The 22,071-nt window shown below is 36.1% G+C and overlaps 2 protein-coding genes and 1 long non-coding RNA gene across 11 annotated transcripts in view; 2 read left to right on the plus strand and 1 right to left on the minus strand.

The window, feature by feature from the left end:
* erfl1 (Ets2 repressor factor like 1) overlaps positions 1-6,448 on the plus strand; it is a 70,070-nt gene extending 63,622 nt beyond the window's left edge. For all 4 annotated transcript variants that reach the window (XM_073811599.1, XM_073811600.1, XM_065260747.2 and 1 more), the window contains 2 exons: positions 1,033-1,162; positions 3,905-6,448. In XM_073811599.1, the coding sequence (XP_073667700.1) occupies positions 1,033-1,162; positions 3,905-4,737 (963 nt within the window). In that variant the 3' untranslated portion in view covers positions 4,738-6,448. The remainder of the gene's footprint in view (positions 1-1,032; positions 1,163-3,904) is intronic.
* Positions 6,449-8,088: 1,640 nt separating this feature from the next.
* Positions 8,089-22,071, plus strand: part of arhgef1 (Rho guanine nucleotide exchange factor (GEF) 1) — a 51,619-nt gene continuing 37,636 nt past the window's right edge. For 3 of the 5 annotated variants that reach the window (XM_065245568.2, XM_065245569.2, XM_065245570.2), the window contains exon 1: positions 8,151-8,201. The gene's annotated coding sequence lies outside the window, so the exon portion shown is untranslated. Of the gene's footprint in view, positions 8,202-22,071 lie in introns of all 5 variants that reach the window. The other 2 variants (XM_065245571.2, XM_065245572.2) reach the window with 2 other exon arrangements.
* On the minus strand, positions 15,507-20,399 carry LOC135743166 (uncharacterized). Of its 2 annotated transcripts, XR_010530488.2 has the most exons (5): positions 18,684-20,399; positions 18,076-18,171; positions 16,899-17,029; positions 16,757-16,816; positions 15,507-16,230 (listed from the first exon to the last, which is right to left on the minus strand). It is a non-coding gene; the product is annotated as an uncharacterized lncRNA (long non-coding RNA). The 2 variants fall into 2 exon arrangements; XR_010530487.2 differs by having other exon boundaries at positions 15,508-16,230; positions 18,076-20,396.

Raw genomic sequence — 22,071 nt, forward strand, 5'->3', positions numbered from 1 at the left:
CCTTCAATCAATCCTATACCTTTACTAAAAATGTTATCTGTTGAATAACAGAGGTAAATCATAAATGTATATAAATGTTCTTTTTTAATACATGACCTTACCTTAAGTTTAGATCTTTACACTACACAATAGTTCAATAGATATTGACAGATTATTTTAGCATAAAAGTCACAGTCTTTAAAAGTATACGTTTTTTTCTCAATTTGACCATGAATACCAGCAGCAAAATATCTACTTGGGTCCTTCTTTGAGAAAGTTATCTGCTCTACGTCCTGACTAGAGGTGACTGAAGGAGACAGATATAAATAAAAAGAGGGGAAAGAAAAAACGAAAGGTGAAGAAGAAAGTAGACAATGTCACAGAGGGCATTAAGGGCCTTAAAACAAAGAAAGACATTATCCCCTTTCTCATCTCTCTCTTGGATGGCGTATTCATCACTGCCATTGATTGAAAATGAAAGAAATGTTAGAAATGAAAGGGAAAGTGGCAGTGGCAGATCACTTTCATGTAATTAAAGCAGTTTTTCCAAGCAATTGAGATTACGTAGCTTGGAAGTAGAGTCCTGATCTTCTCATTCTCACTTGAGAAGAGTGACAGAAATTATTGATCACTTTCCACGTTTCCTTTATTGAGTTGTATCCCTGACCACCCTTTACTAATCTGCTCCCAAAGTCAAATCTCTTTGTGGCCTGTATTATGAAGTATTTTGGATAATATGTTTTGGCAGATATCATGATAGTTTAATCTTATTCTTGATGGTGTGTTTTTTAATACCTGGTGTGAACTCTTGGTTGCTTCAATCTAGGCAGATGATTCATTTAATGATTTAACCTAATTATCCTAATGATAGTGAATAAACATTGCAATTATCACTGTCATGATTATGTTAATTTTATTTACAATGCAAAACTGATTTTATTGGTGGTAATATTAATATAATTTCTTTTTAATAAGCTATGTCATTTAAATCATTTAAATTCATTCATCAATCAAATCTCAAGTCTACTACTCTCTTACTATCATCTTTCCCAGGCCCTTCAGTCTTTATTCCCTCGTTTGCCTGAATCGGGTCGAGGGCCCTCTTTGTTCGAGCGTGGTGCAGGGGCCCCGGGGCCTGATGGGGACAAGCTGAGATTAGACACTTTTCCTTTTCTTGGCTCAGGTGAGGCATTTAACAAATATTATATCTTAGTATCGAAACATAATTAATAGAGAATACATATAAAAAACTGTTTGTCATTTTCTCCTGCATATAAACAACCCCTCTGCATGTATTTACAATAAAGAACTGTGTGTGTATATACATTATGCATACACTTCTTTGTCGTTCTGATTGTGCAGAATGTACATCGAAACATCAGTGTATCAGAATGTATGAGGGGTCGTGCGCATGTCTATATGACTCACCACCTCACAAGACCCCCTCCCAACTTTGTTTGTCCTGAGGTCCTGTTTCGCCCTCCTCCTCTCCTTACCCCTTTCTACTTCCCATGTGTACGCCCTGTCCTAATCCTTTCCCAAGCAGGAAGGCCCTAATTGAGGGTGCAGGCTTCAGTTTGTGGCCTGTGGGCGCCCATTACTGTGTTTTCATAAGCAAGTGAGGCCTGCCTGACTGATTCAATATTCATGTGTCTGCCAGCTACTCCTGGCCCTATACACACACACACACACACACACACACACACACACACACACACACACACACACACACACACACACACACACACACACACACACACACACACACATTTACTCTAGCACTGTCAAATTAGCCCTGCATAGCAAATAACACAGAGAGATGGTGAGAAGATGAAAAGAGAGGGAGAGAAAGGAATGAAGAGAGTGAAAAGAGGATTAGAAAGAAATGAAAAACCGGAATGATATCAGGATAAAACTGGATAAACAAAGTGATTAAAAGTGCTATATTGGATAAGTCTCCTTTGATTTTTACATTAAAGGTTTTATGATTATTTACTATGTAAATATAGTATGTAAACTTATTTATTATTAATTACTGTGCATTTTTGTAACTTACATGCGTTTCTATATGCTTATACTATCCACCTTATTTTGTGGAATGTGGAATTAAGTTATAGGACGTGTTTCTCTTTCTTTTGTGCGAGACTTCAGTTTCAATAGCTGGCTGGTAGAAAACAATGCACACAAAACATGATTAAAAACTATTATGGTAAATATTACTACAACCGGCATGTAAAACCCAGTGGGAGGATGAAAAAAAGAAGTGGCCCGGATATATCATATGAAGATATATTCAGTGTATTGTTACTCGAAGTTGCCAGGTCTTCAATGTGCAACTATAAAAGTACAAAGGCATACCTGCACAGTGGGAAAGTCAGTCGAGTGTTTTTACATGTAATATAATATATGCCTGAAAATGTTAAAAACACAAATTTGTCTGTTTAAATGTCTCAACTGTGCCCATGGTAATTTTTAATTGACTGTCATAATATTCGAGTTTCTGTGCTAATCACGTGAATGTGGCACTTCCTCTTGACAGTCAGCAGCAGTATCTATCTCATTCAACACATTATAATTATTTGAAAATGAGTACAAATAATTATAAAGATATTCACCATTAGATTTTTTTTAGTTTTGGTTTGGTTTTTATACAAAATATACATCGCTTCTTAGGGAGACATGATCAGATAATTAATAAATTGTGTGCTTTTTAATAAAAAACATAACATAAATATGTGCAAAAACATAAAGAACTATTATAAAAAACATAAACTAATAAGCAGTTCATGTCATATATATTCTGTACTGTAATTTGTTTTAAAAAGAAAAAAAAAACATTTTTGTAAAAATATAATAGCAGAAATAAAATAAACCAGCATATTTTTATCAGCGTGATATTAGTTGTTTTTAACAATTATTGTATTTATTGTTAACTGGCAGTTTCTAGGTTTTACTGGATGGATGTGTTTGAATATAAACCATGGGTGTACATGATCCACATCCACATTCAGCTCTGGTGCGTAAATGTGGCGCTAAAATTAAGGTGGATAGAAAAATAGCAACATTTGAATTCATAGCCAATAAGTTTTGAATAATTAGCTCTTAACGATAGTGACCTTTGTTTTATTGATAATATTGTGACCGTTAATAATTCAATTCAATTCAATTTTATGTATATAGCGCTTTTCACAATTGGTGATTGTTTCAAAGCAGCTTTACATTAATAGAAGCAGTGGAAAGCACAGAAAATCGACAGATAGCACAACATAATACACGATAGTACAAGCAGCTAAATTTGCTGCGGCTATGAATCAACATTATAAGCGTGCGTATTACTAATGTAACGTAAAGAAGAGGGTGCTAAGTTAAGCCCAAGAAGGCTGCCTTCCCGGGTTGAAAAACCCCCTAGGAGAAAAAAACCCAGACTTTTTAGCCGGGGAAGTAAAAAAAGTCCTAGGAGGTTAATAATCACATACATCAAAGTACAGTTCCTTTTTGCATTTCAGCTTCCCTTAATTCATTTCAATTCTAAAATTTTATTCAGTGTTGCTTCACTAAACTTCTCCCTCTCACAAGCGTGCATGAATCTGCCCTTCAAATTTTCATTGAGAATAGTAGACCATCTGGGTACTTGAGGGATGCACATTTTACTATACTATGATTAGGGAAATACAAAATCTAATTTTGAATGCTGTTTAGGACAAACATTATCAGGAATGAACCATATGATTTTCTTTGTTAAAGGAAAATTCTTTAAAAATGTTGTGGTTTTTATAATACACTAAATAGACTTTTTTCAAAATGTTTTCCAAAACTAAAACATGAATGCATCGGCATTCACTGTTCTTTAGTCAATCCTGTCCTCTAAAAGAACCTTAACATCTGATCTTAACCATTAACACTGGTTTGTCAATTTCTCCCACAGGGGCTCCATGTTACTCCAAACCTCCATCCCTGTTGGGTCCTTATCCGCGGAATCCCTCTTTCGACTACCCCTGGGGCTTCAACCCTTATCTCCCTGGGGCCTTTTCTCTGAACAACTGTCCCAAATTGCCCCCGGGCTCCCTTTACTCCTCGCACTTCTACCCCAACCCACTGCAGTCCAGCCTGTCTCAGCTACCACACCCCTTCTCTTCACTCTTACCCCCTGGAGACACAACCGGGGCAGAACGCACACAGACAGGAACAAATGGCTCAGCAGGTGGTCAGCCTCCCAGACTTTGCATCCCACCATACCCAGGGAGCCTGCCAGTTGGCCGGACAGAGCTGGGAAATGGGGGTACAGGTTTGGGTGACCGGGAAAGAGGAGAGACCAACCCTGGCATCCCTGTAGCAGGTGGTCTTGGCTTGGGCTTGGGTTTAGGCCTCGGCCTAGGTTTGGGAGGAGTTGGAGTGGGAGGCGGAGGAGGAGGTCGTCAGAGCCCTTCTGAGCGGAGAAAGAGTGTAAAGCAGGATCCAGAATCTGACTCGGAGCTGGAAATCACAGACCTGAGCGACTGCAGCTCAGAGAATGAAAACGAGCCGGACTTCGCTTTGGGGAAGGAGTCAGGGCTAGGTGCTCGCTCGCACCTCCTAGAAGCCAAATCTGGGGGCGTAGGTGGAGGCTTGCCCCCTCTCTCTTCTCTTCCTCCACCTGTGTCTCCACATCCCCTTAAAAGCCTGGTGCCCCTAACTCCTCCACCTTCATCCATTCCTCCACCACTCTCTCCCTCACTCAGGCACAGGGAAACAGAGACACTTAAACTTGCTCACAGTTAATATGGTCTGTTATGTGACTTTTGATGTCTTGAATGTTCTCTCTTTCTCTTTTCTCTCTGCGTATTCCTGCATTTGTGAAATAATGCTGTATATTCCCATTTTATTTAATTTTTCGGTTCTGGTGACTCCACTTAAGTCACTCCTCGCTCACACATTTCAAATATTGGAGATTTTAATTTCTGTGAACACCATAGTGTCAAATGATCTGAAATAATACTCTTAATGCAACCTTAGTCATTCTGAGACTATTGTTCAGAGTGATAGTGCAGCACAAAAAGCAGCATTTTCAGATTATGTTTAAATAGGCTAATCTTAAAACATTCTCATTCTTTGTTAATATAAAGAGTGGTGATTATACTATTTTTATTCTAAGACAGCACAGTAAAGGAATATGCATATCTTTTATTAAAAAACTTTTAAATTGCACTGCATTCTTGCCCTGATGAGATAGGCCGTAAGTTCTGCTTGGTGTACTTCACAGACCCTTTCAAAAGTTTTTAATACAAAGCTCTGCAATACAATATTCAGTTGAAGTGTGTAACACAAGATTTAGGTGTGTTGCAATAAAGCACTTAATTGTGTTCAGATAAATTTATGGTCAAATATTGCCATCTTGTGGTTATATATAGATATATAAGTGCTCCATAGTTTCTGGAAAGAAACATTTTAATTTAAGAAAAAACTATTTATTTATTTATTCATTTATTTGTATTTATTTATTTATTTAATTGTGTTAACGTTTATGTCCCATCCATGTTACATGACTTTTTTTAAACTGTCAAAAACTTTATAAGAATGAGAGACATACTCGTACGGCTCATGTCAGTGAATATTTAAAGTTTGTATCTATTTCATTGTATATATTTTATTAATGTGTACATTATGTTTAATTACTGTTGCTATATGGGATAGCTGTATTGGTGTCATTTTACTCTGTACCTAAATTAAGAGTGATTTATAAGACAAGGACATTGATAAGTAGCCTAAATATGTGTAGTGATCCAAAGTTGACAGAATGAGCACTGATTTTAGTACATTGCTCATAAAGATAGAGCTTAGACGGGGGGTGTGCAAATGTTTATCTGCTTTCTCTTCTCCCTGCCCTATGATTTTTTTTTCCTCAGAAACTCACTAAAATATGATCTTACTGGATTTTTTTTCAACAATTCGTTGACATAATATAATCAAATGCAAATAATAATGAGCAAAACTGTACTTTCTTACACGTAAATGTTTATTATGTTAAACAGGGAAGGATAAATATCCTATTTGAATGTAAAGACAATAAATAGGAGCCCAATGACACTTGTGGATTAACTGTTTGAAACAATTTAGGGACAGTGAAACATGAGCTAGTCCAGAACAGGTTTGTTCTTTAGGGATACGTATAAAAAAGAAATTTTACTAACCAGTGCCAACAATATTCTTCTGGGTCATAAGTAAGTTCTTATCTGATTTTAGATAAGATGAGTTGTTATATAATGGCTGGTCTGCTTTGTAGTCCCTGACTTGCCCGTACTAAAGGAGATTGCAGCTGTACATAGACTTTGTGTATTTGTGTGTAGGCTACACACGCAAAAGAAAAATACCATTTACCTTACAGTAAAGTTTTCTTTGTTTTATTGTGAAATTAAAAACAGAAAGGATGACTGGAACAAAAAATTAAAGAGTAATATCTTCAAGAGCAATAAACATTATTCTGGAGATTCAATTGTAAGAGTTTGGGTTTTTCTCTAGATATATCTACTGTACAGCTATGATTGTGGATAAAATACACCTGAGTTGACAATAGAGAGGCCAAAATAATGAAGCAACTTTTAACTTTTTTGTCTAGTATCACTACGTTAACTGTTAAATTTGTCACACTTAAGAGATTCGTGAAAGAGTTAATGTTTGATATTTGCTAATTTTTGAACTAGAAAATTGGAAATGCACTACTGTTTTTTAAGATGATGAAAACTATAAGGAGCCTACACTGTCAGAAAAAAGGTACAAAGTTGTTCCTTTTTCTGTCGCTGGCATGGTACCCTAAAATGTACCTTTTTGTACCTTTATGGGTATACAACACATTAAAATGTTGTACCTTATGAGGTACAATATTATATCCTAAGGACCAATTGTGTACCTTAAGGAACAATTTTGTACCAGTTAAATTTTAGGGGTACAAAACAGTTAACTACCTTTAAAGGTACAAAATAGATCCTTAAGGAACAGTAATGTACCTGAAAAGGTACAACATTGTATTATGTTTATATACCTGTAAAGGTACAAAATGGTACCTTGGGGTACCGCCACAGCGACAAAAAAGGTACAGTTTTGTACCTTTTTTCTGAGAGTGTATGCTTTATTTCTTGCGCACAACAATAATCTACAAGACAGCACAAGCATTAAGGCAGTGGTTCTCAAACAAGGGGTCGGGGCCCCCAGGGGGTGGGGCGCAGTTTCATTTATCAAATAAATTCTTTGTAATTAAACCTCAGAAATATAAGACTACTGACCAACAGCACTACACTATATCACTTAAAATGTTTTGTTTAATTCAAATTTTAAGTTTTTGAATGTTTTGTCATACAATTTTCTTTGGAGGGCCATAAAAGGATGCACTGAACATAAGGGGGGCCGCAGGCTGAAAAAGTTCTAGAACTATTGCATTAACGAATAATTGAAGACGGAGTAATTTTTTTTTCAAATAAATCAACGGACCGGAGTCAATTATTCCTTTTATACCACGGTTAAAAAAACATCGTTCTGGTGGCTATTTTTAAGACCTTTGACAGGTTAGGTGCGGTTTGCAGAAAAATAATCAACACCCATGAAGCATTTATACGTTCCAACTTGACTTCAAAAGGATCGATGTATTATACATAAATTGTGCATTATATGCCGTGACTGTGCACGTGTACACAAACCCCAAGATCTACCGATAAACTGACGGAAATAATTTAGTGTAACACTGCGCGGAACTACACGGTCATGCTGTGCATGAAAATTTTAAGACATCTTTCTGCCTCTGGTGGTCGCATTCGAAAGTCATACAGGAAGAGACAGTAGACTCCAAAAAGTTACGTTTATTAACTCATAAAGCATACAGTTGCAGTAAAGAGCACACGGGCATCATGAAACATGTTAACTTGACCATCTGCATATTATTAAAGAAACAGTCCTATTTTTAAATATGTTGTCTAACACGGCGCGCTTGATTTTGCTTTCACTTCCGCGTACAATGTTTAGGTGTGTTCGGCTTATGCGGTGTTGCGCAGAACAATCGACTAAGACATCAAAGTTCCGCGAGAACACTTTTTTAGTCGCTTTTTGAGTCGCTCTCGCGGTACTTCAATGTCATAGGTCGATCCGTCTGCGCATTGCTGCATGAAGTCATACACATCTTTTTCCAGCGACCTACGACAACTTTAGAACAGGAAGCCTGCACGAGCGCTTGTCACTTCTTTTCATCTTATAAGAAGGTAAGTTTTAAGCTTACACGTGTCGATTACATGGTCAAGACGCTGCAGATTTAAGATTTTGTTGATTTTTATTGGTTTTTTTACAAGTATGCAATGATGTGATTTGCCATCGGAGGGAATTCGCACGGCTCAGTAGCATGGTTCGCGAGTTTGTCTGCGCTCAGCGCGAGGAATGTTGTGTTTGGCTACAATATAACCTTTGTTAGTATTTCTGTTATTTCATGCGCCTCTTTTTCTTGGTAAACCCATACAATAACATCTTAATTTCGCTTCTTGGCGAATTTCAGATGCCCGGAATGAGCAAATAAATTCGCCACCCCTATTTGACAGATAACACGTTTAGTTGAAACGTATCGAGGAGCTACACAGGCTATATGCAAGCGCAATGTAAACAATTATCATTTGCTTTCTTGTTGTTTTTAGCCTTTTGATCATCAGCGAAACCTCATTACCTGACTATATTTCATTACTTCATACATTTATCATAAGGTGATTATGTTGTAGTTTTTCATAGACCTGGAAGCCAAAACCCGCTGGGCTTTTATTATAAATAATTATAATTTATTGATATGTTCGAGCAGATGTTAGCCGTATTGTTTGTTAATACATGAAGTACAGTTTGAATTGCAGGTTCAGCTGTGTGTTTTTGCAATAGTTATGTAAGCGAATGTCAAGGTAAATTGATGTAAGTCATTGTTTACATTTTATGTTTGGCTTCAATGTAATTTGTTGTGTAGAAACCACTGCAGGCCATTACATTTTTTGGACGAGGAGCACTTAAGAAACATCGTTAGTCTTGATGTAGTTCTTAGCTACGACCATCTGACAGGTAGAGTGAACTGGGATTAGATTAGTTTAACCTTCATGGAGTGAGCCTTGTTTATATTTATTGGGTACATTTGAAGAGAAATTACACTCATCAGTTAACCTGCCTGTCCCTTTTCTTATCCCAATGTTGTTGTAAATAAGACAGATATCCCGACTGCTTGTTTTCTCGACACTGTTGCATTTTGGCAGATCCTGGCCATTGTACTCAGAATTGAAAAAAAAAAACAGCCTGTACCAATGGAAAGCATTTTTAGAGCCACTTTTACAAGTTCTAATCCTTTAAAATATCATTACTGTTCAGATGAACTTGTTATGTGGTAACACTGACACACAAAGTTCACAAATAACAGCATTGTTCTACTTGGAGCAATTTGCGGTATTTTGCGATACTGGGGAGCATAATAGAAAAACAGGAAGACGATACAAAGTCACTGAGAACAGGTTTATGTCAACAATGAAATGCTTCAGGCCATAATGGCCTTAAGTGGTAATGCTCTTTACAAACAGATTCATAATTGCAGTACTTTGGTGGAAAAGCTGGAATGATTTGCCTGTCGCGTAAGGCAGTTAGATTAGTTGTGTAGCTGAGCTGTGCGGTCCAAGACTGTTTGTATTAAGGATGCAAAGCTCAAAAAGATTTGGATCATCTGGGTCTTTTACTCTGAGATGTTATCCAGCCAGTCGCTTAAGATGTTTAGGTTAATGTAAGTCATTGTCAAGTGTTGAGGGCTTTGCTCCCAAATTTGGCACTGGGTTGGATAATAGCTGAAGCAATGGGTGCCTTACCACTTCCTCTTCCGTTCGAAACGTTCGTCTTTCTTTCTCTCTCTCTCTCTCTCTCTCTCTCTCTCTCTGACTTTCACACACACACAGGCAAGTACAATCTTGTCCAGACTAAAGCTAGTGACTCCTTTAAAGGAATGTGGACTATTTTATTTTGTGTCACTTCTCTACCTTCGTTTTCTCTTTCTCACATTAAGTCTAATTTTGTTTCATGTACTGTGTTGTTTCAAACACTGACTAATGACTGTCAGCGTTGCCAACTATTTTCAAGGAAAAGTAGCTAAAGATGACTGTTTGAAGTTTTGCTATATGTCATTAGAAGACATCTGTGTTTTGTACGTCACGTTTGTGCTCTGGCAAAAAAGTTGCTTTATATTAAAAAAGTTACTTAAAGGCTTTGAAGTCGCTAAATCTAGCGACAACGTTGCTATAGGCAGGCAGCACTGAGGACTGTGTTTTCTCCTTTATAATAGGAGAAAATAAATTGTGAATCATATGGTATATTAAGTGGTACACAAAAAAACCCCTAAAAGATGATGTTATATGCAACTTAAAATACCCACCGCATGTGTTATACAGTTTTGTTGTATGTAGCTATATTTCAGCAAGTTGGCAAATAACTACTGTGATGATGCTAGGCCTGTTATATTTGCAACAAGAACACCTATATTTAAGGGCAATACATACACAGCAGATTGACTCTTGTGTTATGCTTCTTTATACAGAGTGACAAAGCTTTCACTGTGTTGGGATACATGTATACGTGTAATGTGATGTTTTTGGCAACTTTGCTAAAGCGACAGAAACTGTTGGTTTTCCTAGACCCATTAAAAAGAACTTTTGTATCTTGTCATGAGTAATACATTTGGTGTATGGGTTGGAGGTTTGTTTTAGGAAGTGGGCAGTGGATTTTGTGTGAATTGTGGTTGGTTGTGTATTATGAAGCAAGTTGGGTTTGGTCACTTTGCACTCTTACAGATGCAGCCAGGTGTGCCTTTAAAAACAAAAATGGTTGTTACACAAGGAAAATATGAAGAGAATGCTAAAAGTGAAGCATTATACGTTTTTTTTTTTCGTCTAAGCCTAAATTTCTTATGTGGAAAGCATAGGGGGAAAATTCTAAATGTGTCAGTCAATGAGATTTTAGTGTTTAAATTTTCACTTAATTTGCATTACTATTGTTTAAACTCATATATGACATAAATTTTTTTTTTTTAAGCTATTCCTTTAGAAAAGCTCATGAAAGGCGTTCATCTTCATATGAAGAAAAAAGACTGAGGGACAAAGAGGACATAATAAATGTAGGGCTGCACAATTTATCCAAAAACTAATCGGTATTACAATTACGGATGGAACAATTACATAATCACTAAAAGCCTCAATTACAGCTGCACATTTGTGGTCATTTCTGTGCATTTCAGACAGAAGTATGGTATGGCACCAAATACAGTGGTGAATCAAAGATTTTAAAATTGATAAGCTGACATGTCCTTTAACCATTTGTTTTGTATTTTTTTACTTCCAACATAACTCCTATAATTATTGGTTATATTATTTAGTTTGGGATGTTTAGAATTTACCATGCATCTGCTTCAAAGAAATTTATAAAACATTTCTAAAATCTATTAATTGTCAATAATATTTGCAATTACAATATTAAAGGTAAATATTCAAAAATTATGATTTTTGTTATATAGAATGTAAAAAAGGACAGAGTCAAGGAAATAGTGAGCAAAGTGATTACTACTGGGAACAGATGTGTTTAAAGAGTGTATTAATGAGCTGCCAGTGAATGATAGTGGAGTCATGATAGTATAAACAGTGATAGAGGGCAAGTACTTAACCGGACTGTCATACACCTAAAAAAGCCCTACCTCAACTCAACATGACAAATTAAAATAATTTACAGTTGAAAATAAACTATTGCTAAATTCATGTAGTTGCATTAAAACAAGGTTTGCATAATAGCATAGTCTTCTATTATAAAGGCATTACTCTACACATTATCAGTTCTGATCACAGAACACATGGATAAGTCCAAATTATTTTCCATTATAATTACATTAATTAATAGGAATAGTTCATTAACTAATGACAATTGTAATGTTATTAACTCATGTTGTTTTAAACTTGTTTGAATTTCTTTAAAAAAACTAAAGCTAGTTGGGTTGAATGTTAGTGCCTGACAGCCTCAGTCCCCATTCATTCTCATTGTAGCAGTGTCATCATTCTTTATAAATTCTTCAAGAAGAGTCACACAGTAAGTAAATGATGGCAGATTTTTCATTTCTGTGCCTTAATAATTTTAAAGCTTACTTTTTACAATACTTTTTTTACGATGTCAAAATATATATATATACACACATTATATATTTTTATTAATAATGTAATGATTTCGGATATATATATATGATCCGTGCAACGTTGTGAAGCCGAACACACCTCACATCACTGAGGCACTATGGATGCAGTAATTTTCAGATTCACTTTGGTAGGACGAAAATACAGTCAGTCAGGTGCAAAATGTACAGCGCCGTCACATGTTCCCTCATATCATATCATCTCATATTTAAACATCAAATGTCAAGAGATACCAGAGAGCCATACGAGCATTACATCTTGACTAAGAACAGGTGAGAGGACAACATGACACAGCGAATCAATAAAATGATAGCAAAGACTTAAGCTTCTTAATGTTATGAAGCTTGTGCTTTGACTGGACGTGATTTAAAGCGCTCTGTTACTGTGCACATCCACAACGGGAGTTAAACTTTCTGTCCCGTACATAACTTTGTGTCTTGCATTTTGTGCAGAACGATGCACGTTGTATAATACATTTATGTTGTATAAAGGCTTAATATTATGTAGAGTGCGTCATATAGAAATCGCTTCAGTTTGTGTTTATTAACCTTTTAGTTTCACTTCATCACACAGCTATTCTTGTTAAAAACATTTAATTCATCAGTAATCTAGTATGTTCATGTCATAGTTTTCTTCTAAAAAAAGTTTTGAGTTAATTTTATAAAAATATGTTATTTTCAGCATGATGCGTACGCCCTGCCCCTTTGCTTCCCCCGCCCCAGTTAATAGAGTACCGAGAATTTTCTTAAAAATACATAAATATGTTGTCAATCCTTCACCAACGCTTACAACTACATATTTAAACACATTAGAGCTACTTGTAGTCTAGGCAAAATGAATAGTTAACATGGGTCGAATGATTATTTAAAACCATTGCCCTATGTATGATGTATGGGCATATGGCAGAGAATGATTTGCTGTTCCAGGATCCCTCTTTAGATGTCTGCCGGTGAGATGTGATCTAGGCAGGAACCAGTGAGGAGAAGCGAGTTGCAGTCAGGTTGAGTCAGATCGCCCAGGGTGGAGTGATGAACTGACAGAATGATGGATGCCGTGACAGGACCGCGAAGGGAAAAGCAGGCAAGGATGGCGGAGGGCAGGAAAATGATTTGATGCGGTGATGCTGTCTGTTTTCAGATCAGAAGTTGAGCTGTGGAATGTGGAGTGATCACCTGTCGAGTAGACTTGTTTTCATCAGATTCCTCTGGTTTAAATTATGTTGTCTAGCATTTTTTATGTTTTATGTGCAAATACAGTTTATATTTCAGCATTGCGATACAGTGACAGGGTGATCTGATAGCTGAATGCAGTACAGTCGTTTTTTTTTTAATTGTGTTTTGTGTGGTTGGCTCAGTAAAAAGGGTGGGTTTATTCCTGGCTGTGGATCACAGTGCTGATGCTTCGTGGCGTTTTTCAGCTCTCGAATTCGACATGATGTAAAGTTACTGACAAACTGTGTTCCATTCAAAGATGTCCAACGTGAGAACATGAATGGACACGTGTACACTAAATACCCAGTGTATACACCAAAACACACAGACGCATATTCAGACACTAACTCACAGTCGGCGTGCCAGTGGTGAAGCAGGTTTGTTGGGCACTTGTACAGGCCAGGTTTGTGTGCAGTCAAAGGGCCCTGTGTTTGAAGCAGCCTGATTACTCTCCATACTCACATTTGGAAACAGTTAGAGGGAGATTGCAGGCTGCCACGGCTTTTCCTACCAATCTGTGCGGCTTTGCTTTCCCAGGTCGGACTGTAGTCACAGACAGTGGTTGCCTTTATTTGCATGCATTGGATGGGAATTAACCCCCTTCAACTGTGTCCTTATTTACCAGTAATGCTGATCAGCCTAAGTGTGGCAGTATAAAGCATTTGCATATGCCCAACATACTTATATTGTTGATAACACTATGATTTTGACCCCTTAACAGTCAGTTGGTATGATATTGGTGATTGATGTTTGCAGATTTTCTTGGCAAAACATTATTGGTTCAATCCAACCCGCCTACTAAGCTTTTGTAATGTTCCAGCGTGAATGCAAAACACAACAAAATTCACATGGAAAGAAAACGAGATGAAGATGGAAAGAGGTAAGACTGAGGTAGCGATGCAATCGGAAAATTCACAGGCTTGCCAACCTCATCCAACAACGTTTTTTGCTTTCCATCTTTTATGGAAACATATTTGCTTGATTTCATCATAATGATTCAGTGGCGTCTAATACTTAAGATGCCTGAATATTAAAAATAGCCTAATAATGTATTTTTAATGGATATTCCTAAAATATGCCCAGTTTTTAAACAGTCTGCTGTAAAGAACATGAAGGAATTGGTATTTTGAGAAAACTTTTGAAAGTGAGGTAAGTTGTGATTTACTTGAAGTGTTTAGAGGGCATTGCTGCGGGATATTCAGGCAACGTTTATGTCTGGCAGGAAGTATGAGGTATATAAAACAGCATATAAAAGCTTTGAGCAAAATAAATAAAAAGCGGTTCAGAGTTTCCCGCAGAAAATTTGTTAGTTAAGGTGGAGGGGTTGGGCGACGGGCATGGCAGGGGGGCGTGGCAATCAAAAGAGCGGGCGTACGTGTCATGATGAAAATGAAAATATTTTTATTTAAAACACTCAAATAAAACTTAATTTTAAAAACTATGACAGAAAATGAACACATACTAGATTATTAATGAATTAAATGTTTTTAATAGAAACCTCTAATGAAAATAGCTGCGTGATGAAGTGAAACTAAAGGGTTAATAAACACAAACTGAAGCAGAATTTGAAGAATATCTGGCGAACGTTGATAGATAGTGCGAAGATTGTAAAAACTGATAATTTCCCACTATTAATTACATTATCTTAAAGGAGTGTAACTACACTCTTAAAAAAAATGGTTCTATATCGGACCAGAAATGGTTCTATCACTCGCTTCATATATGGAACCCCCAAATGGTTCAATTTAGAACCACTTTAATGGGTTCATTAAAACGAACCCCAAATGGTTCTTTGAATCAAAGTTAGATGGTTCTATTTAGAACCATTAAAGGTTCTTTATTATTATGAGTAATTTATTATTGATAATAAATTATAACCAAACCAGAAAATTATAAAAGTTTACTATTTATTAATTGTATTATACAGAAATATAAATCTATAAAAATTACTTAAAATCACATCTCTTTATTCTGTATTAGACAGCAAAACTTTAGTTTACATTTAAAATGTCTCATTTGATTCAACCATTTAGTTATTTAATTATTTCCATTAAGCATTTTCACTTTTTAATAAACATACATACGTTTATATATTATATATAAATAAATAAATATATATATATAATATATTAGTATTATATCTCACAATCTAAAATGACAGATACCCAGTTAACATTACAATTAGATCAAGTAAAAAGTTGTACAAGTAAGGGATAATGTATTGGCAGCATGTCATCACAGAAAAAAGCCCCAACAGTTTCTTCAGGACAAATGTCACAAACACATTTAATCATTTGAAAATTTAATGTCGGATATGTAATTAATAGACATTGATATTTAATTTTTGTGTAATATAAAACTGTACCTGTCAAAATGATTTGCAGCATTGGAGTTTTTAGTTTTGAGCAGTAGTAGAATGTCACGACTGGCCAATCAGAATCTAGCATTTTAGAGAACCGTGTAATAAGAAATGGTTAATGTAACACATAAGATCAACACAAAGTTGCACAAACAGTCAATATATGATCAACATGAGTTATCACCTTAGCATGACAAATAACTACACAGACTTCTTATAGAAAGGGATTCCGTTCTTGGGAGTTTGTAAACAACAGTCTTCAAAAACACCCACACTGATGTGCACTGCTTAGTAAAATTAATGTCCAAAACATAAAAAAAGTTTAAAACATGTCAACATCACCAAGGAGGGTGTATTGCTGGAGTGACTGTCTGTCAAAAACAAAGAAGGCTTGATGGCAGAGATCGCCATCTTCCAATCCAAGGACAAATGGTAATGGTTTTGTCACATCAGCCTCTCAGAAGAATGCAACCATGTTGGTCCCAACCTGTTGAAAACAGACAAAACACTTGTTAGAATGCAGGCAAAGACTGTAAATGCATGATGCAGCATTATTATACAAAACCAAACAATTCATGTTTCATACACACAAATGTAGTATCTAGTTTAATTGTAATGAAATGTATAAATTTCTGTTTTATTTCAATAACCTTACAATAAACTCTTTGTTCATGCCAATAACTCAGATTCACAGTAATTTCAGATTCTGCCACGTCACTTTACCTGGCAGTAAGCCAATTTTTTTTTGATTTTACAACAACCTGCATACTTGCCCTTATTACTTAATATAGCCAACACTTTATTAGCTTATATTATGTAATGAATACATGGCTGATCATTAACGTTTGTCCCTAAAGTTAGTGTTTTGGATGTGCGAGTGAAAGACAATTTTTCTTGTCCGAGTTTTAACTCTATTCGTACTTGTAAACATGTCTTCTTGCTAGTTCACAAACAAAATATTAAATGTTTTAGGTTGCTTGCAAAGCAAAGTGTGCAATACTTCCATTACTTACATAGACTTAAGATTTTCTTCCCACTTTTGTAGACAGGAGTTGGAATATCATCATGGGGTTCTGTAGAGATAAATGTTTAGGTTAAATTAGTAACTTTATTGTCATAATACACAGCAAACAACTATTGTATTCCCAAGTGTACCTGGAGGTGATTTGTTGATGCTCCTGGTTCTTGGCTGGGAAGTGCAGGATTCTGTCTGGAAAATGCAATGCCCAAGTTTCAAATAGCTTTTCGGCATGGTCAGGAAATAACACAGAGAAGTCTGGTGAACTCTGAAAATGACAAATCATGCATTCATTTTCAATAAAACTTTAATGTAAATTTATGCGATAATGAATGCTATATGGGCTAGCTTGTCAGTGAACTACGGCATGTAGTTAACGGTGCTTCACCTGTTTTCAGATGATGGCAATTCACTACTAATCACAGAACCGGCTTTAACGATTAGATAGGCTTGACAATTTTATACAATTAAAGAGATAGTTGGGCCAAAAATTATATTAAACCCATGAATTACTCACCTCCAAGCCGTCCAAGATGCATTTGTCTATCATTTTTCAGACGAACACATTTTCAGTTATTTTAGAAAATGTTTTAGATCTTTCAGTTAATCAAATGTAAAGTTATGGGGTCCACTCTTTCAAGTCCAAAAATATTTGCATCCATCCTTCACAAAATAAATCCATATGGCTCCACGATAATAAACAAAGGCCTTCTGAGGGTAATCCGTGCAGTGTTATTGTAGAAATATAACAAAAATAACTAGCTTCTGCTAATGGCGCCATCTTGGTCGCGTCCGCATTAAAGATGAGAGCTGTCCTGAATACAGAGGAGTCTTGGATGGCAGTATTACCGGAAGCTAGTTATTTTTGTTTATAAAGTTTAAATATAGATATTTCTACAACAAAACGGCGCGGATTACCATCAGAAGACCTTTGTTTATCATCATGGAGCCGTTTGGATTTCTTTTGTGAAGGATGGATGCACATTTTTTGGACGTGAAGGAGTGGACCCCGTAACTTTAAATTTGATTAACTGAAAGATCTAAGACATTTTCTAAAATATCTCAAAATGTGTTTGTCAAAAAAATGATGGACATATGCATCTCGAATGGCTTGGGGGTGAGTAAATCATGAATTTAATATAATTTTTGGGTGAACTATTCCTTTAATCGTACAACCTTACATACCACTTTTGAAAATGACATACTCACAGCAAAATAAGCAGGGATTCTTAATAAAGAAATGCTTTGATATGCCTCATTGTAATATCATCATATCACTTTAAATAATAAAAAACAAGTGCATTTTCATGTTACCTGTAAATAACTTTGTAAAAGCTGGTATCAGAACCTCAAAGTTACATTGTTTTAGCTTCTCCAGGAAAAAAATATCCATCTTTTATCCATCAGGGTCTGTGGAAAAGAGCCAAAACTGTGATTTAAGTGGGCATCATCAAAAACATTTGAAAAAGATAAAAATGTCTGTAACTTACACAGACCAAATGAGAGTTCACAATATGTGACCCTGTCTGTGAACTCAAGGTTAAAGTTTCATGATCTAAACATGATATTAAAAGCATCAGTTTGATTTCAACTTTTACAACAAACGATTATTTATTTAAAACGTACACGTTTCTTCCTCATATTAACGTTATCTGTTTTAAACTGAATTTCTAAACCATTAGAATACGTTACATTGTAACGTTTCTAAAATTATTAAAACAAGCCATGTGATCATTTGATCAAACGAAATATTTAAATCATTTAAAAGCAAGCATAAACATCGTTTAGATTTACTGGGCATTACAGACTAGCCAACGGAAGCTAATAAAACTAGTTTAATAACAGTTATGTCATGTGAACCATAATTTTGCATACTTTTGCATTCAGAAATAGTTTAAATGATTAAAAACAATGATACAAACCTTTTCCTTCAAATAAATCAAAGATAAGTCGATGAAAAACCGTGAAAAATCCTGAGGTGAATTAGTAAATTCCCGCTTCAGGTATCGTTGCAGTGAGAGGCACTGACGTGTCTGTGTGGGGGAAGGGAGAAGTTCTCTCTGGGGAAGAACAACACTGACACCCGGTGGTCACGCCGGTAACATTCCGACTTTGTGTAATTAAACTTTAAAATTGGCGTTCACTTTACAAACCGACTGCAAATTTGAACATTATACATATATATTCTCGCCTGAACTTATGTTTAAAATACATTTTGTTGACTAGAGAAAGTAATATTGAGAAACAGCTATGTATCTATTAAGCTGGCTCTGCTTCAAAATTACCCAACATATAACCCAACAAGTTGGGTTACACAAAAACTACCCAACACTGATAAAACAACCAAACAAAATAACCCAACTTTTAGAGTGTAATATCGTTTCAAAAATGTAGAAAGTTTACTTACCTCAGGGTACCAACAAGCAGAAATGCCGGTCCGGAGTCCGAACTCCTCAGTTTGAAAAAAAAACCTGTCAGGTCTGGAGGCTCATCTTCGCTTATGGTGCAACGCATATATACGCCACCAGAGGGCACTTTTGCGATTATTTGTATTTAATGCCCCTTCAGGTTAAATTAAACATTGACAATATAGAATGTACAAAATAAAGAAAACACCTGGTTATTCACCAAAAACGCAAACTGCACTGTAAGTTTCATGCTAATGTACAAACTTGCATAAAAAAACTCACAGGAAATAAATCATACAATAAATATGAATAGCCTATTTGTTGACTCTCTCTTTATTTGACCACAGCCTATTGACACAAAAAGGTTTGTGAATGAGTTGTGTAGGTTTGTAAATGAGTTGTGTAGGTCTGTAATTATTGTGTAATCTTTAGTTTACACTTCAGTCACAAACGTGAATTATAGAACCATTTTAATAAAATGGGTTCTTTGCCCTCCAAGGGCTCTATATGGAACCCTTTTTTTGGTAAAAGGTTCTATTGGCCAAGTAAAGAACCCCATGGTTTTATATAGAACCTCAAGGAACCTTTTTTTTTTAGAGTGTACTGTAGCATGTAAATAATGCACATAAATAACGTGAGCAAGAGTGCTCTACAATTATATCTAATCAACAGGCACATGAAACCTAGCTAGCAGGTTGCTCAAACAACAAAAATCCCCAGCTAACTTACTTTAATTTAGTAAGATCTATAGACTAATACAATAAAGGGCTTAAATAAACCCAAAACAAAAGTCCACTTACAGTTCTCACGGACACGCATTTTATCAACTAGCTATACTCCAGATAGTTGACGGACCATTTTGGCTGTGTGGCATGCATGCCCACCCGCTCGCGGTGTGAAGCGGGTCCAAGCTATTCTCTGAGATGCATTTGACGCCCGTTTGTGCAACGAATATTTTTTGGTTTTTTTTGGACAACCTAGTTAAGGCGGTAGGGTTTCCCAGCTTTGGCGGGCCACCTGAACTTAAAAGTGCTGGGGGAAACCCTGCGGTTGATCATTTGTTTCTTCCTCACTAGAATAAGCTTTATTTCCTAATCTTATTTATGCAGTGTGTAATAATGATGCACTTGCATAATTTGACTTAGTTCTCTTTTAAATTATTTCAAAGTTGTACTAAAATAATAAAGCAATTTTTAGCATAACGCAATAAAGGGACAAGTAATAAAAGCATAACATACTGGCCTTTATGTTATCTTGAGTTTTGTCTTAACCAGTCTGCGATTTTGACTTTTTGTCAAACAATGTATCGATTAATTTTCTGTATTGATCTGTGGCCCTGCCCACCATGAAAACTCACTGGTCCAAAATCATATTCGCTGTATATTAAACATCAAATATATTCTAATTGGCTATGTTTTTATAATCTCTTGCATCAGATCTGTGTTTATTGTCAAGAAACCAATCCCATGTGGCTTGAAACTTAATTTATGCTTTCTTAGGCTAGTTTCTGGACTCCTGTCCAGTTGAGTTGAGAAATGGGTGTGCTTGGGTCTGGGCAGTATATTGAGTTTTGGTATTCTATTGGTATTTATTTCATTGTTGGATACAGGATGAGACCATTCTGTCTGTATCATTGTGGTCCGATATGTCTCTCCATCTTTGCAACAGAAGCTTTGAAATGTTCACTCTGGGCAGACGCAAGTTTTTCAACCAGCTCCCATGATGGGCAGCTGTATATTTTCAAGCGGGGAGGAAAGCAAACATCTCACATTTTTAAAATTGTGCTATGCTATTTGACACGTTATTTGTCATTTTAACACATATTTGTCATTTTGTGTTAAAATGAATAAAAGTGACAATACAAGTTGTGTTAAAAATAACACAAAAAGTGTTGTTCCAATGATAACACAGAGATGTGTCTATTTTGGGAAGACACAGTGTGTTGTTTTAAAGATAACACTGATTGTGTTGTTTTTAACTCTTTCGTCTATAAAGAGTAATTTCATACTACAAGTAGGCAAAAAATATGCATAATAAATTTTGAGCCAGGCAGATCTTATCAGTTGTTAGTGATATATGTACCAAGACATGTATTTAGACAAAGTCACAATGCACCTGTACAGGAGCACAAAAACAGCTGAGAGAGAGACAAAACCCAATGGCTGTGACACTGGTTCAGGTGCGTTTGACTATGGTTGATGCTGAACGGGTTTGTCTGCCACTGTTATAGGATACGGAAGGGGTACTGAGAAGATGAGAATGAACGCTAAGGGAGGAGAAAGTGTCATTTAAGATTAACACCTCTCAGCATCTCTCTTCTCTTCTGTGTTCACATGGTCAGCAAGGTCACAGGCCTGTGTGCCACCCTTCCTTTGCGGTTCGGCAGCTGCCTCTAAGTTGAAGATCTCAAATCTCCAGCAGTATTGAAATACCACACGATCCAGAGAGAGAGAGAGTCATTTTATAGTCTATGAAGAGATAGCGTTAGACCTCATTAACCCTGACTGTAACACCCCGGTGCAGCAATGTTCTCATTCTCAGTCAGCTCGAGCTTTTCAGACGTCGTGGAGCAGAAGACCAGCACTGTCGCTATCTCTCTATTTATTGAAGAGAGCCATTGTTTAACACTCGCTGATTGATCTTGACAGCTGTTGAGATGATTTATTGAAAGCTGTGGGTGTATTAAAATGTCTTTTAGGTCGTCATTTATCAAAATGGCATTTTAGCATGTAATTCTCATAAAAGCCTGTTTTCATCTTTTGAATCATACTGAAACTTCATGAATTTTGCTTATGTTGAGAACAGGGTTGCTGCTTTGCCATTTCCTAATCTTCACCATTTCTTACCTTTCCTTTTATGGGCCCTATTTTAACGATCTGAAACGCAAGTGTGAAGCGCAAAA

The sequence above is a fragment of the Paramisgurnus dabryanus genome, chromosome 13 (assembly GCF_030506205.2).
Source record: "Paramisgurnus dabryanus chromosome 13, PD_genome_1.1, whole genome shotgun sequence".
NCBI classification, from domain to species: Eukaryota; Metazoa; Chordata; class Actinopteri; order Cypriniformes; family Cobitidae; genus Paramisgurnus; species Paramisgurnus dabryanus.